This window comes from Bombus vosnesenskii, unplaced genomic scaffold (genome assembly GCF_011952255.1).
Source record: "Bombus vosnesenskii isolate JDL3184/JDL3185 unplaced genomic scaffold, Bvos_JDL3184-5_v1.1 scf7180000013275, whole genome shotgun sequence".
In the NCBI taxonomy this organism is placed as follows: Eukaryota; Metazoa; Arthropoda; class Insecta; order Hymenoptera; family Apidae; genus Bombus; species Bombus vosnesenskii.
Window position 1 is genome coordinate 162,549 of NW_022882933.1, and position 15,953 is coordinate 178,501.

General features: G+C 27.4%; 3 protein-coding genes across 6 annotated transcripts; 1 reads left to right on the forward strand and 2 right to left on the reverse strand.

The window, feature by feature from the left end:
• Nucleotides 1-3,219: 3,219 nt before the first annotated feature.
• On the reverse strand, nucleotides 3,220-6,095 carry LOC117231880 (putative peptidyl-prolyl cis-trans isomerase dodo). The gene is made up of 3 exons (XM_033490751.1): nucleotides 5,931-6,095; nucleotides 5,171-5,383; nucleotides 3,220-5,074 (listed from the first exon to the last, which is right to left on the reverse strand). The coding sequence occupies exons 1-3, from the start codon at nucleotides 5,983-5,985 to the stop codon at nucleotides 4,854-4,856; spliced, it is 489 nt and encodes a 162-aa protein (XP_033346642.1). The 5' UTR covers nucleotides 5,986-6,095; the 3' UTR covers nucleotides 3,220-4,853.
• A 790-nt stretch (nucleotides 6,096-6,885) lies between these two features.
• Nucleotides 6,886-12,911, forward strand: LOC117231879 (S-formylglutathione hydrolase). 2 transcript variants are annotated; one of them, XM_033490749.1, is made up of 14 exons: nucleotides 6,886-7,005; nucleotides 7,300-7,725; nucleotides 7,819-8,040; nucleotides 8,191-8,382; nucleotides 8,452-8,667; nucleotides 8,730-9,113; nucleotides 9,178-9,432; nucleotides 9,537-10,019; nucleotides 10,101-10,313; nucleotides 10,391-10,618; nucleotides 11,565-11,635; nucleotides 11,871-12,248; nucleotides 12,367-12,592; nucleotides 12,656-12,911. In XM_033490749.1, the coding sequence occupies exons 1-14, from the start codon at nucleotides 6,901-6,903 to the stop codon at nucleotides 12,836-12,838; spliced, it is 3,582 nt and encodes a 1,193-aa protein (XP_033346640.1). In that variant the 5' UTR covers nucleotides 6,886-6,900; the 3' UTR covers nucleotides 12,839-12,911. The 2 variants fall into 2 exon arrangements, with proteins under 2 accessions (XP_033346640.1, XP_033346639.1); XM_033490748.1 differs by lacking the exons at nucleotides 6,886-7,005; nucleotides 7,300-7,725; nucleotides 7,819-8,040; ... (5 more) ...; nucleotides 10,101-10,313; nucleotides 10,391-10,618 and adding an exon at nucleotides 11,055-11,279.
• A 650-nt stretch (nucleotides 12,912-13,561) lies between these two features.
• Nucleotides 13,562-15,856, reverse strand: LOC117231882 (presenilins-associated rhomboid-like protein, mitochondrial). 3 transcript variants are annotated; one of them, XM_033490756.1, is made up of 10 exons: nucleotides 15,723-15,856; nucleotides 15,396-15,508; nucleotides 15,209-15,296; nucleotides 14,935-15,124; nucleotides 14,730-14,831; nucleotides 14,497-14,662; nucleotides 14,199-14,416; nucleotides 14,023-14,124; nucleotides 13,833-13,930; nucleotides 13,562-13,763 (listed from the first exon to the last, which is right to left on the reverse strand). In XM_033490756.1, exons 3-10 carry the CDS (start codon nucleotides 15,265-15,267, stop codon nucleotides 13,667-13,669), a joined length of 1,032 nt encoding a protein of 343 aa, XP_033346647.1. In that variant the 5' UTR covers nucleotides 15,268-15,296; nucleotides 15,396-15,508; nucleotides 15,723-15,856; the 3' UTR covers nucleotides 13,562-13,666. The 3 variants fall into 3 exon arrangements, with proteins under 3 accessions (XP_033346647.1, XP_033346646.1, XP_033346645.1); XM_033490755.1 differs by having other exon boundaries at nucleotides 15,209-15,508; XM_033490754.1 differs by lacking the exon at nucleotides 15,396-15,508 and having other exon boundaries at nucleotides 15,778-15,847.
• Nucleotides 15,857-15,953: the final 97 nt, after the last annotated feature.

The following is a 15,953-nucleotide window of genomic DNA, read 5'->3' on the forward strand; positions in this document are numbered from 1 at the left end:
AAAGCTTCGATATTCAAAGCTCAAAGTAACAAATAGCAATACAGCATTACACATGAATGTTAATAATTTTAATATAAGTGAATAGAAATTGTTCCAATAAAAGATATTTAAAATGTATAACATTTTTTAAATTTTTAACATAAAGCATAACACTTCAAGTTCTGAAAATACGTATACAATTTTTGTTACTCACATGAATCAATACTACATTAAAAAAGCTGAATGTGGAAAAACTTTTATCAAATTCGTCTCAAGGAAGTCTACAAAAATGTTTCATTAACAAATAACATCCTAAATCTAATCCTAATCCTAATCTTAAATCCTAATCTGAATAATGTCTTAAAAGTCCAATTATTATTTTTATATATATAAAAATGAATATATAAAAATGAATATTCATTAAGTGATTAACTTATTACTATATCAGTTGAACAGAACGTGCCTGATATTACACAGCGGGGATTCATTATATAATATGTAATTCATATGCATCGTAATCATATAATAATCTCAATTATTTAAACATCCTTTAAAACGACACCCTGCGTTATAAGTTTAGTATGCTGTGAACGATACACGGATTCCCACGATATTCGATTTGTTACATTATCATGATAAAATATGTGTATTTTGGATAGATTTTTGTTTGTAGAGACATTTACATTGTATTAAGCAGTTGTAAACAATGTTAAAAATCTGAAATAAAGAATGAGAAGAACTCGAAGAAAATGATAAACTACAAACATTCAATGAAAAAATTACAAATTTCAAACGTCCTTAAATAATTTTATAAAGTATTTTACCTTTGTATTATATCATTATTTAAAAATTAACGTTTACTGGAATGTCTTATCTTATTACGTTTGTTATAAACAATTAAAAAATACCTTAGGTAAAGATTACATTAAAAGTAGATAATTATACTTCTCGTTTATTATCAATAAATGAGTTTAATCCTAATTTAATCTTATAATCCATCTTTAGATAATTGCTATATGATTGTTTGTTTATTTTGTAGCAACCATATACAATAACAAACGTGAATCATACTCAATAAAATGTCATCCACATGATTCAAATGACAAATTCAGATAATTGTCGATTACGAAAATAATTTTTTTTTTCAAATTGATATCGGAATGTGAAGTATGTGAAACAGAAAAGAACCTTATAAATTCTTCGAATTAAGAAACCGTCGTGCACACAAGTATGCATACAGCTAAGTACTTACACATACTATGTACCAGGTGCGCTGATAATTATGGAACCGATCTTAGCCATAAAATTGATATTTTGAAATATATGTATCATCCTCGTGTTTTTATCTATTAAGAAATATCTTCCTTCAATTTAAATCATTTCTCGAAAACGTTCGTTACTATATCGTAGGCATCATGCCATACCGACAAATTTAAATTCCACGTTTAAAAATAAAATCAATCTTAATAATTTTTTTTTATTTACGAACAGAGAACTTCGTAACTTGGAAATTTCCAAAAGTTATAAGCGCTGATTTCGTTTTTTCAACGTAAATTTTCATTAAAAAACTAATTTACTATCTACGTAATTCATCAAGTTTTACGATAACGCAAATTTTGAAATTAAAACTAAAATCGGAATTTTTCACTTTTCCCTGTTAGACCACTTCATATAATCGTCAAAATTAATATTAATCATAAAATTTGATATGTCATCCATTGCTGACGCGTAGAAAGTAATTTACTACAAAGTAACCGATTTTCTTCCGAGAGTTGCCTTAGTGAAGCTAGTTCGTTCAGACGCGAATTATGAAATCATTTACGTCAATTTTCCTTAGACACAACAATAAATAATAGTAAATAATTAATGTGAGAGATATTTAACGATACTTTTGAAGAGGCCATCACAATTAATACATGTATAGCGGAAAAGGAAAATTAACATACTTTTTTCATAGAATAAGAATTACAATAAACGCTTATCTATGTAGATAATCATATTATTTCATAAATGGAGAATAAACTGTGAATTAAACTATTATAAAATATAATATGTACATATTATTGCAATTAATCATGATTATTCAATTATTGTATTTAATTTATAATATATATCTTCTCTATGTAATTAATGACCTTTTAACACAAAAAGTTTAATTTTGGTTTTCAAAATTGATATTACCTCGAGTTTTTACTGCCCAGTAATAAATATCTCGACATAAACTATACAAAAATAGCCAATTAAGTTGTGCGTGTACTCCAACCGACGCATCAGTGATATCCGCTTTTATTACATTCGTGCGTCAAAAGCGTATCATATTTCAAAATTTCCTCCTTCTTGTTACAATTACTTTATTTCTTTTTTATTATCGAAGCAATGGAACATGTATTCACGAGAAGAAAGAATAAGCCGCATGATTTTAATCACGAGATCGTACAAAACTTGCATGTACAATCGCGATTTTATGAATAACGTGACCAATTTATTTAAATAAATCAACAAACTGTCTAAAAATTAGAGAAAATTGTCATTGAACAATTTTAGCAATCATGAATGATCATTTGTCGTAGAGGCAGTTGATATTATTATCTAACAATAAACACGCAATAAATAAATGGATACGCATGCATAATAACAATAATTAACCAGTCAAAACAACAAAATAAGTTCAGAAATAAAATGTTATTAACCTTGACTCCAATTTCTTACAAATATGTATCTTTTTTCTAAGATTCTAATTTTCAATTAACAAAAATTTTCATCTATTGTTTTACTAAAAGAAAGTGATTTAAAAAGAATATAGTACAAGCTTGTCACCTTTAAGCTGACCTACTGAACCGCGATAATCGTTTATATTTAAAGCGTATACAACATTGTAGATATGCAACGTCCTCTAGAATATTGTGCCAATCATATTCTGTCCCCTTAGTACAAGCGAATATATGCTCATACTTGTGATTATATAATGATTTAAAACAAGCTTCATGTGGGGTTCCCAACTGAGAGGGAAGTGATTGAATAACGGATTTCCTTTGGTTGTAGGACGATATATACAAATAATAGATAACGTAATACGCTCACAGCGTGTACATTAACAATTCGGCATTGAATAATTAAACCGAAACTATCAAGATGATGCAGTAACCTTATGATCACAGTCATTTTTTTCATTCATATTAAGAAAAAGCTATAATTTCGATTATTCGGTCATTTCAGGACACAAATAAACAAACTGCATCGTAATGTTTGTTATATATATTTCATTGTTTCTCGTAGTTCTTTTTGAATACATTTTTTTAATAGAATAATGCATTTATCATCACTACTATTGAGAAAATAGCAGTTTATTCATAAGTAACGATTTTATTAAAAACAAAGTGCACAAACGCTCATGTAATAATTATATGTACTAAAAAAGCAATTAGTATCCGTATATGCCTAATTAATTTTAATTTAAACATGCTGTTTCATTGATTTAGATAAATGCATTGTATTGTGTATTTGCATTAATTTTACTTCATAATACATCTTTGAGGAACAAAGTCACACATACATATTGTACATACATATAGATTAAATTAAATGCATTGTAAGCTAAACAATAAGAAATAATTGTAACAATTATAACACATATAACTTAACATAATAAGTAGAATGTATTCCACAAATATTCACAGTTTTTAGAAATACAGCAAATTCTCAGTATGGATGATAGACTAGAAAACTTGAGAATGTTATAATCTCTGAACAAATTTCTTTTATATCACGTTTGAATTAAGAACTTTTTTTCGCAAAACTATTAAAATAAAATAAAAACTGTATGTAACTTATGTTTATTAAAATTTACCATTAATTGATTTTAGATGACCCTATTTTTAATGACACGTTTACAACATCTAACAAAATTTAGGAACATACATATTTCTATATTGTTTAGTGTTTAAAGAAAATTGTTTATAATGAGAACTGAAATAAACATAAATAAAAATGCTTGAACTAAATTGTATATAAATGTCTTCTGAGTAATAAAAGGTAGTATATCTATTTATAAAATAAGCTGCAATAATACTAAAATTATGATATGAATAACTGTCCGTGTTTGAGCAAAAACTTCGTAATTATACATATTTGTATTTTATTTTATTAATGTTAAATTCATCTTATTTGCAGATTAAAACATTTCATTTGAAATTTATTTAGCAATTTAATTTAAGATTAATAAAACATTTTTCACTGTAATACAAGAGAATGTAACAAACCTCGTTTTTCATGGTTCTTATTTGTGTTGTTCACAGATATTCATATTAAGATTTATAGTAATTGATGCACTGGATCAATGTAATGAAAAATGCTTTTTACATTAGAATAAACTAGAAAAGGAAAAGAATCGAAATTTAAATATTTGTTTCTTTTTTTAGAAAATACTTTATATTTTACATGAAATAAAAACCAATAAAAACGTTTGTTAATCTAATCATTGCTTATCTTTTTACCTTTAAGGAATGTAAGGTTAGCAAATTAGATTAAATGTTACTGTTAAATGTATAGATAAAGTTTATCTATTTTATCGTGTGTTATTCATAAAAATTTTTGTTGTTTTCACTGTATGCACACATTATTGAATAAAAATTTTATAATATACTACTTGGGCTAAAATTTCTGGAAGACATAAATATATAATTGGACATTGGATTATGAGGAGAAAATATAATTTACATCTTGTCCTTAGATAAACAATTGTTCATCATGAAAGCAAACATATTCAATTCTGAATACAATTATGAAAATTTCCTACCTTGTGGGCATATTTTATCGGCAAAACTGAGGAAAATTTTATTTAAAGAACTTAATACTTTATTGGAGGTTAGTATATTTTATGCTGTTCGCTGAATGATATGAATACCACTATCTGTGTGAACTGGTGAAGACAATTCACCAACTTTGAGAGCAAATGCTGCTTGTTCAAAAGGCTTTTGCATTGCACCTCGACTAAATGGTCCCAAGTCTCCACCTCGCTTGGCTGAACTACAATCACTATACTTTGAAGCAAGTTCAGCAAATGTTGCTTTTCCAGACACTATTTGTTCTCTGTAAGCTAGGTTTGTAAATAAAATTATAAAAACATATAATAAAGATCACCACTACATTGCTACAGTAAAATAGAACAAAGTAAAAGTTATTGATATCCTACATTTAATAAGTTCAAGAGCTTCTTCCTTTGATCTTGTGATATTTTCTTCTCGCCAGGAAGATGGTCTTCTAGAACCTGAATGTTTTACTAACAAATGAGAACACTGAACTTCTTCTGGACCATCTCCTTTATTATTTCCAGATGGATCAGCTGGTTTATCTGGCCTATCCCATTGACTTTCTTTAGTATAAACATTTAAATAATAATGTTGTCCTATAAAAAAATATATTGATTAATAGTACATCATGGATGTTTTAAGTCAGGGAATATATATCATGGTCTATATTATATTAAATATACTGCTTTATATTATTATACAAAATACTTTACAAAATATCTTAAAGTATAATAAATATTATTATACAAATTATCATGTTGATAACAAATAAAAGCTATCAAATTATTAATATTTTTTTAAATTGACAAGTTATTTAACATTTTTGACGTAATAAAACTATATACTTTTCAAAACATTTAATGCCATGTTAGTTTCGTGAATGATTGTAATATTATCACAATAAAAGAAAGAACGTATACATTCGTTAAATTTTCGTAATTTGTTAACAACTATGCTTGTAATAACAAAATTTTAGCAAGTGTAATATAAGTTTCCCGGAAAAATGCCGGCCGTATGTTCCATATTATAGCCGATACAATGAAATACCGTAACTAATACAAAAAATATGATAATGAAGTAAATAATTAATTTTTGTTAAGTATTTTTTAGATAATTTCTTGAATACTCAATAAATTAACGTACCAGTAGATCTGCTTAAACGTTTTTCCCAACCCGCTGGTAATTCTTCGTCCGCCATTGTTTCCAATATTTTTCTACTCTTGTCTCACGTCAAACACAGCAAACACGTTTTCACTATATCTAGTTACATATTAGCATGTACACCAGTTTAAGCAACTTTATCAATAAAATAACTATCTTTCCCTAAAGAATTTAGAAAACATACTATACCACGATCATATTAACAGAGACTTAAGACTAATCGATATTCATATATCGAAAGCATAGAAGAAACCGTTCGAAAATTGAGTCGTGAGAAATCAACATGGGAAACAAGAAGGTTCTTATTCTGCGCATGCGTGACATGCTATGAATGTCTCAGATAAAGACAGAAACACTCTACTCATCTATATCTGCCTCGCAAGAACAAAAACTTTATTGTCTTCCATGTTGATTTTTCACAGCTCAATTTTCGAAATGTTTTCCCTAGCAAGTATCAAGAGCTATTTATTTGACCGTATGCTATATAGTATAAGCTGGTATAAGATATAAATTCTGTACAGGAAATACCTTACGTTGGAGCAGAGAGGAATTTTTTCTCTGGCTGGGCATAATAAAGGCAGATAGATAGTAGCAAAGGGACAACTTCCTCTCTGGTAGTAAATAACTCTTGAAAACGCGATCTTTTGAAAATAAATATGTAATCTAGGAGAAAAAATAAATTCGAACTCGAACTCCATACAAATTTCATATTAGGAAAGATATATGCATTTATTTTAATAATTCGTAAACCAGCATACATATTTTTGCAACAAAATTGAAAAATGGTCATAAAATAAATAAAAAATTTGCTATAATTTACGCACTACCGTTATCGACAAAACATGGTTACCATGACGACAAACTATAAACGCTTTTTCTGTACATTAAATCTTTGAAACGTGCGTCAATTTATCTTTCAGAACATTGTTTAAACGAAGAATAAAAACTAAATATGACAATGAATAATAACATTGATGCAGTTTTGACTGAGTTAGGGTGGAATGATGGATTTCGAATACCGGTAGCAAATGAAGAAAATAAACGATTAGAAGAAGAAGTAATACAATCATTTATGCTATACTAATTTCACTCGCGTTTTGCACATTATGTATAAATTCTTTTGTCTGTTCTGTTGCACGCTTCAGTTTTAGGCACAGTAAATTTTTGCACAGTAGTATGAATAAATATTTATTATAATAAATAATTAGTTTGGTATTATTATTTATTTATAGAAATATATAAGTAATATAAGTAATAGCTTGAAATATTACTTAATCTATTATTTTCTACGTATGTTATATTTACTTTGTTTAATTTTTCATAATATTTATACATAATTTTTTATTAAAAGATTGAAAGGAAAATGAAACTAAAAGAAAATTTAAGTACGAAACTCGAATCAACGGAGGAACGAATTAAGATGATGAAAAAGCATATTAACAATTTAATGACAGAGCAGAATATAAATCAAAAACTTTTAACCGCTCATTCGGCGCAACTTAAAACTGAAGACCATCATTACCGATTGAGTTGTAACACTGAATCGAGCCTTCGCCAAGAAGCGCGACGTTTTCAAAAAGAATGGCAAGAAGTAAATGAGATGGTAACAAACATTGAGAAAGAATTACAAAAAATGATAAAGAAAATAGAAACGTCGAAAAATACACTAAAATATGATGAAAAAAATCTACGAGAAATGGAGGAGATATTAAATGAAAATGAAAATAATAATGAATTAATAGCACAATATATGAAAGAAGACTTAAAAGAATATAAGGTAAAAGAAAAGTAAACAAATTTAAGAATGAAGCGCTAGTGTGATATATATACAAAGATTTCATTGTATTTATTTGATTTTTCTGTTATTTAGGAACTGGAATTAAAAAGACAGAAACTTAGCAAAGAATTGCAAACATATCGTGATTCAATTATTAAAACAACTAATGAAGCGCGGGAAGTGGAGATTATACTTAATCGAACATCTGCATTGTATAATCAAGCATTGATAGAATACCGGCAAATGTTTAATCAATGGAAAGGAAGCGTAATCATGTTACAACAAAGAAATAATGATATCAAGAAAGTCATTCAAGTATAACTAAACATCTCATTATGTTCTTATATTAAACAATAGTTTTAGTAAAATTTAAATATTTCTTGTTATTTATTATACTTATTAGCTTCAATTAAATTTTAAGTGTACTAATTGTAATATAGTAATTATAATAAATTATTTAACAAGGAAACCGAAGCATTGTACGAAATTTCTCAAGATAAAAAAAAAGTACTTCAAGAATCAGAAAAATTCTTGATTGAGCAAATTGAGAATAATAAGCAAGTTCAAGATTCAATTAAAAAATTAGAAAAGGAGCTTACTACAATGAAGGAAGAACAGGGCAACATGAAAGAAATGATTACTTCATACGAAAATCAAGTAAGAATATAAGTCAAAGTACTTCTAAAGTCCTCCTCCTTAAAATCTTTCTCTATTTTAAAATTTTAGCTTGTTATACAAAAAGGTATTGTGAAAGAGTTGACACAACGTGTGCAGCAAGTAAGAGCTGACATAAAACATAAGGAATCACAAATTCAAATTAAAAATACAAAAATAGAGAAAATAGATAAACAAGTAATAGATTTAACTGCAAAATTGCAAGACATTACCAATCAAAAAGTGGACATTGAAGAAAAGGCAAAAGAACTAGAAGAGATGATAGAGGTATTTATTGCTAAATAATTGTTGTTATATAAAATAAAATAATATATTATGAAACAATATAGGAGCAAGAGAAAAAAAAATCCAAAATGACTAAAGAAATGAATCGATTACAAATGGCAAATTTACGTGTAATGAATCAAATAAAAGATTTACAAAATGAGAATAAAGTTTTAAAGATGGAATATGAAAAGGAATCTAAAAAATGTGAATATTTAGACAAATTACATACCAAAGAAGAACATATTTTAGAGGATAAAAAGGAAGTATCCTACCAAGCAGAATTCGAAGTGCGAAAATATGAGATGAAATTGAACAGATTAAAAGGGCTTGAATATAACAAGTCTGAAGTTGAGAAAAAACAAAAAAAGATTGAAGATCTTCAAAATACTTTAGATGAAAAAACGAAAGTGTCTAAGTTATTGCAAAAACAGATTGCCGTTTTAGAAGTAAGTTGTTTCAAAATAACTTATTTACAAAATAATACACTGAACATATTTGCTTATTGTATAGGATAATATGAGGAAAATTTCAAATAGTATAGCACAAGATAACAATGAATTAGAATATTTACAAAATAAAAAACAAGATCTTGTTCTTCTAATGAATGCAGGAGAAAAACAATTAAAAGCTGCTCAAAATTGTTATGAGGAGAAACAAGTAGAAGAAAGTATGCTACGACTTAGAGTATCTCAAATGGAGAAAATGATGTGTAATATAGGAGAAAATGTTTATGATTTGGAAAGATATAGACTTGAATTAGAAGCAGTACGTTTTTCATAGGATAATACTTTTAACATTAATAAAAATATTAAATAATTAGCAATTTAAAATATTAAAGTAACATATAAAATTTTGATAATATTATTTAGGCAATGCGGGAACGAAAAGCAGAAATTGTTGTACAGAAGGAATCTCTAATAATACAAAAAAGAATTGTAGATGGTGAATGTTCAGAATTAAGAAGTGCTATTGCTGAGAGAAAAACACGAATAAAACAATTACAGGCAAGGTATGACAATTACATAGCATTGTTAGGTACTAATCCTGATGGAACTCCAATGAGTACTACTCATATGAAGATTCAAAGTGCACAAGAAAGATATCTTTTACAAGAACAGGGTGATCAATTAGATGAAACAATAAGAAAAACTGAAGATGAAATACAAGCCATGGAAAATACATTACGAGTAATAAATGTTTGTAATGACAAATATAAGGTATCCTTAACAACAGATGATCAAAATAAACCAGAGATAGAAGAACATAAAAAATTGGATGAAGAACTGCAGAATGCAGAACAACATTTGAAGCAAAAAAAGGAAGAATTACAGTGTTTAACTGAAAATATGCAGGTATTCTACAATATACTTAGTTGAACATAATCTTAAGAAATAAGAAGTATATCCAATCATAAAATAAAATGATTTTAATAGAAAATACAAAATGACTATGTGAAAATTCTTGAAAATATAGAGGAAACTCAAGAATGCAAAGAAAATAAAAACCAATATTTAACTGACTTGAAACATCACATTCGTGAACAAAAAGAAAAAATATCAAGAGCTGATAAAAGTTTACAGAATGCCCAGAAAAGTATTCAACGATTGTATGAAAGTACAGGAGACAAAACTGTGCTCATACAACAGGTTTGTAAACTACATAATGTATTTTATAGTAACTATAAAATATATTATATAAACTTATCTTACTTTACATTCAATAGAAAGAGATAGAATTACGTGAACTGCAAGAACAAAATTCCATTGCTTTGCAAGATATTGCAGAATTTACAGTTCATCATATAGAAGTTGAGCCTTACATTAAAAAATTGTTAGCATCACAGAATATACAGTTACCTACAAATTTATTAGGCCAATCGCCGGGATCTAATCATTCTCATAGTAATACAAACTTATCAGAATGTTTACCAAAAAGTACAAATAGAGAAAGTGTTTATGGATCATCTAAGGGAAGTAGTAGAAATGTCATCAATATAGAACCACAATTCGAAAGTATGTCCATAAAAGCATATATAATAATTTAAATTATAAAAATTTATCAGTCATCTACAATTATTATATTTCAGTTGTTCCAATACAAAGTACATCAAGGAGGAATATAAAGCAGAAACAATTACCTGTAGAAGCTTCCGTGCAAGTACAATCAATGAAAAAAGCTTTTTAATATAATTTTTTAAACATTGTATATTAATTTATTTCTTATTATATATATTTACCAGGAATAGCATGTAAAATAAGAATTTTAAGCAATATTTAAAAGATAATTAAAAATGTTAATGAAAAATGATTTATCGCCAAAAACGGGACTTTTAGAAATATGGTACCCATTTAATATATATTAAAACACCAGCTAATTACTTTTAGGTTACATTACTTTCTTTCATTACAATGAAACATACATAACTTATACTATAGATTCAGCATATACGAGTGTTTCCCAAAACTGTTATCAATTTATTTGATTACGCATGCATCATGTTGATTATGTATAACTGCTAGTTTTATTACATTAGGAGTTTTATAACTCATAACTATTCAAAGTCCGTGGCAAATCACAGATATTGTACGTAATTTTTCGCATTATAATAAAAGGTATGATAATCACAATAATACCTACTTTATATTTTAAATATATTACAAAATTAAGGAAGAATAAAAAAAACAGTTAATTTAATAAAATAAACCTTTCTTTTTTCCTTTTTATTTCAAATAACATAAGATTTTAAATGTGCCGAATGATTTCAATTTTTTATTAACCCTACATAACCCTCTAATAATGAATGAAGTAACGATGTTCAAACAAAATTATTGAAATATATTTAAAAGTAGTTAAAATGTAAAAATTTAATTAGTTCTAACATGGAAAAATGTTTCCAGATGCCAGATATTACCGAAGTTTCTAGCAACAAAGTTTTCGGCGGATGGCAGAAAGTCTATTCACACGAAAGGTACTGTGTAATATTATATTTTTTATATCGAAATTATTGAAACGCAAGATTATTTAACGTGTAAAATATTCTAAAAATGCTCAATTTCACATAGTCATAACTTTTGAAATAGTGGATTCCTCGCCTTAAAACTTGTTTTCTTATTCTATACGTCGAAAACTACAAAATTGCAGAAAAAAAGTCAATAATTTTTGGTCTCCTGGAGTAGAGTTTAACCAATTTTTTTATAACACAGCTATGAATTAGGATGTAAAATGAATTTTGGAATCTTCCTACCACCGCAAGTGGAAGAGGGACCTGTACCCGTCATTTATTGGTTATCTGGCTTGACATGTACAGAAGCTAATTTTGTTCAGAAAGCAGGTGCACAAAAATATGCTTCTGAACAAGGAGTAATCTTAGTTGCACCTGATACTAGCCCTCGCAATCTTAATATACCTGGAGAAGATGATGATTGGGATTTTGGAACTGGTGCTGGTTTTTATGTTGATGCACTAAAGGAGCCTTGGAAAAAACATTATAGAATGTATAGCTATGTTACTAAGGAACTACCAGCTTTGATTAATGAAAAATTTCCTGTTTTACCGGACAAACAATCCATAATGGGTCATAGGTAAACAGTGGGCCAACCATTGATTATTTAATAATTGGGTTACTTAGTTTCTAAGTTGATCTATTCATTAGTTTTTAATAATGAGAATCTGCATATAATTTTGTTATAAATTCTATAGTATGGGTGGACATGGAGCTTTAATATGTGCTTTAAAAAATCCTGGTTTATACAAAACAGTATCTGCTTTTGCACCTATAAGTAATCCAATTTCATGTCCATGGGGGAAAAAGGCTTTCTCCGGTTATTTGGGTGGGACAGAAACTAACGCTGCATGGAGAGAATGGGATGCTACAGAACTAGCTAAAAAGTACAATGGACCTCCTTTGGATATTTTGGTTGACCAGGTATTATACTATGATATTATATTATGAAATAAAGTTTTTTAATAAATGAGTGTATAATTTTAGGGAAAAGAAGATAAGTTCTTGAAAAATGGACAATTGCTACCAGAAAATTTACTATCAGCTGCAAAAGATGCTGGATTATCTTTAGTTCTTAGATTTCAAGAAAGCTATGATCATAGTTACTTTTTTATATCTACATTCATAGAAGATCATATTAAACATCATGTAAAATATCTTAAATCTTAATTTAATATATGTACTTATTTTTTTTTTATATTTTTGTCATTGAGAAATAACTCTTAAATAAAAATAAACGTTACAATAATGATAATAATAATAATAATAATAATAGCTCAAAAGAGATATAATATTTAATTATATAAATTATGCATATGCGAAATATAACAATTACTTATTTTTGTTCTGTGTATGTAGTATGCAGAATCGTTCCGAGACTTGGGAACCCAAGCTTTGGTACGAATCAAAAAAATTCAGGTGAGATCGGGTGATTCCCTATTAAAAAATATATGACCCTATTTAGAAAAATGATGATCTTAAAATCTTCTCACTACTCGACCCGTAAGAAAATAATTTGTACCATATGACGTCCCCTTTCGAACCAAACAAACTTTTGTTAAAACATTTTTTTAATAACTTCAATCCCTTATGAGGTATCCCACTGTTCTCACTTAAACGGAACACCCTGTATGTAAGCATGAACTCAGATGCAATCTGTTCAAGAAATCAAGATTTACTTATTAGGAAAGGATAGTATCGTTCCTGATTAATTATTACCGAATCGATTCGAAATGACTCTCGGAATCTTGAGTAATACACGTATCGAGATCTCACCTGCTCCACCTGAATTTTGCCAGACCATTCCAAGCCCGTGTACCCCAAATTGTGTATCTTCTTCCTTACTATAAAATTTTTAATAATTTTATCATAAATTATAAAGAACAAAATAAATACATTTTCTTTCTTGTATAATTCCACTTCTTATAACTTTCAAAATTTTTCATAATATTACAAATATATAATATGTATTAGTATCAATTTTATAACAAGGAGGTATTAATTAGATCTAGGTGGTTCACGGACTTGATGCCAAATTACTAATACTGGTTCACGTTTTTGCCATATATTGGCACTACCCCACATTTGCCAAAATCTATAATAAAGAATATATAAGAATATAAGAAAATATATAAATTTTTATAAATTTTGTACAAGGGCTTACATTCCAAATAATGCTCCACCCAAATGTGCTGCATGATCAAAACGTTGCCAACGCAAAAGGCATCCCAAAGTATCCAAACCCATTATAGCTTTCATGGCCTGACCACATAGATATTTTTAGTAAAAAGATATATAAACTAATTCACATATAAAACTCAAACTTTATGCAGTTAAAATGAAATTATACATACCATACTCGCTGTAAATGTGAACATTGGAAGAAAAATAATAGATAGGTATGCATTTGGAAACTGAGTACATACAAATCCAAAGATACCCATTATTGCTCCTGACTATGTTGCAATTATTAGTATGAATATTGTTACATTTAAAATCATATTTATATTAAATTTTAATCAATACTCACAGCTCCCAAGGAAGGATCTCTTATTCCAGCGACAGCTTTATATAAATAACTTGAAAAACTAGATACTACTCCACTAATTAAATAAAGTGCCAAAAATTGTTCTCTACCCAGTTGAGTCACAGCAATTTTAGAGAAACCATATAATACATACATGTTGACAATTAAATGAAGAAGGGAACAATGCGAAAATGTTACAAACAACATTGGCCAACATCTACCTTGATTAATAGTATAGAATTTAATACTCTTATATATACCCATATTATAATAAATATTTTTAAAGATATGTATTACTCACTAGTAGTAGGAGTGCATGAAAAATATCGATACATTGTCAATCGAAATGCTGGTATATGCCATGACAAAAATACCAACACATTTAAGAAACATATAGGAATAAATATTCTTTCTCCTTCTGATAAGTTTTTCCACCAATTCTCCATTGTATGTCTCCATCCTGTTCGCTAAATAAAGTAATATGTAGCAATAAAATATTTTAATAAATCTATATATGAATCTCAATATACAAACATGTATTCCCCATTGTTTGTAACTTCTAATTATCCTATAGGTTTTATCTCTGACACGTTCATATTCCCAAATGGCAGCCGCAATAAATGTTGTTGCACTAAACTGAATTAAACACAAGAAAACTTATAATACTAAAACAATGGATTATGTTTAAATTAACTTAGTATAAATTGAAATAAAATTTAATATCTTAACAATCGCTTACTATGATAGTAAAGGTAAATGGTTTCCATAAATTAGGAAAATATCCTGATTGCTTTTTAAGGAACTCTTCTGGTAGTGAATTTGATGATTGTGATAGTTTTGTTTTACCTCTGAACTTATGAAAATTTCTAATTTGTTTATATCCTTCAACTACATATAATTTAGGTTTAAACTTTATTGTAGTAAAAACACTGAAAAAAGAATATATAACTATAAGTAAGTGATATGAAATTATTGATGAATATAAAAATTTGAGATATAAAAAATTATCTTACCATTTATATGTACTATCACCTATATGTAAAAATGACCTAAGAGCCATATTGTAGGCCATCCAAAAACAGTAGAAAAATATCGTCAACCCTACATTGATTTTATAAAAAAAATTTGTCACATAATATTATAGTCAGATATTATTCACTCCTATCATTAATTCTTATAATAATTCACACTTTTATTCACTTTTTATAAAAATCACTTATGTCAAGTTTTCTCATAGGTTTAAAAATAAACAATCAGCAATTTTTGAATGTAGTCGTTTTCCAATTGTATGATTAAGGTCGCGCCCCTTTATACTGTAAATATATAGCTATAAATTATTTTAATTTGTACGAGAGTTTATCACAAATCAAATATTATAGTAGTTGACGTATGAGTTTGTAATCTGCCGTAATTTTGTCAAGTAGGCACATATGTTAATTATATATCAGGTATATATATATTGTAATATATGTATTGTATATATATGTCATAATTATAGAACGGCATAAAAGTATACTTACAGGTAACTGCAATCGTTTTATTTATTGCTTAACATGTAATGATTATGTTATTAAATACATACGTGAAAATTTTACACTGAAAACTTTAATGCCAGTATCACAAGTATGCATTTCCATGCATGAGAATTAGGTATGCTAAGGATAAGAAAATACGTTTTAACGAAAAAAGAAATTATTTTTGTGTTCTTAATTTATGCTTTTGACACACATTCACTTAACTTTCATCATATTAATAAAA

Excerpts from the sequence above, each read along its gene's own strand:
- LOC117231882 (XM_033490754.1), bottom strand. The coding sequence starts at position 15,832 with ATGGAAATGCATACTTGTGATACTGGCATTAAAGTTTTCAGTGTAAAA. Across the intron at positions 15,297-15,777 it reads TTTCAGTGTAAAATTTTCAC|GGTTGACGATATTTTTCTAC; the intron begins GTATGTATTTAA and ends AAATCAATGTAG. Across the intron at positions 14,417-14,496 it reads TTCATGCACTCCTACTACTA|GTAGATGTTGGCCAATGTTG; the intron begins GTGAGTAATACA and ends CTATTAATCAAG.
- LOC117231879 (XM_033490749.1), top strand. The coding sequence starts at position 6,901 with ATGACAATGAATAATAACATTGATGCAGTTTTGACTGAGTTAGGGTGG. Across the intron at positions 7,726-7,818 it reads AAGACTTAAAAGAATATAAG|GAACTGGAATTAAAAAGACA; the intron begins GTAAAAGAAAAG and ends TCTGTTATTTAG. Across the intron at positions 10,619-11,564 it reads AAAGTACAAATAGAGAAAGT|ATGCCAGATATTACCGAAGT; the intron begins GTTTATGGATCA and ends AAATGTTTCCAG.
- LOC117231880 (XM_033490751.1), bottom strand. The coding sequence starts at position 5,985 with ATGGCGGACGAAGAATTACCAGCGGGTTGGGAAAAACGTTTAAGCAGA. Across the intron at positions 5,384-5,930 it reads ACGTTTAAGCAGATCTACTG|GACAACATTATTATTTAAAT; the intron begins GTACGTTAATTT and ends ATTTTTTTATAG. Across the intron at positions 5,075-5,170 it reads AGCTCTTGAACTTATTAAAT|CTTACAGAGAACAAATAGTG; the intron begins GTAGGATATCAA and ends TTACAAACCTAG.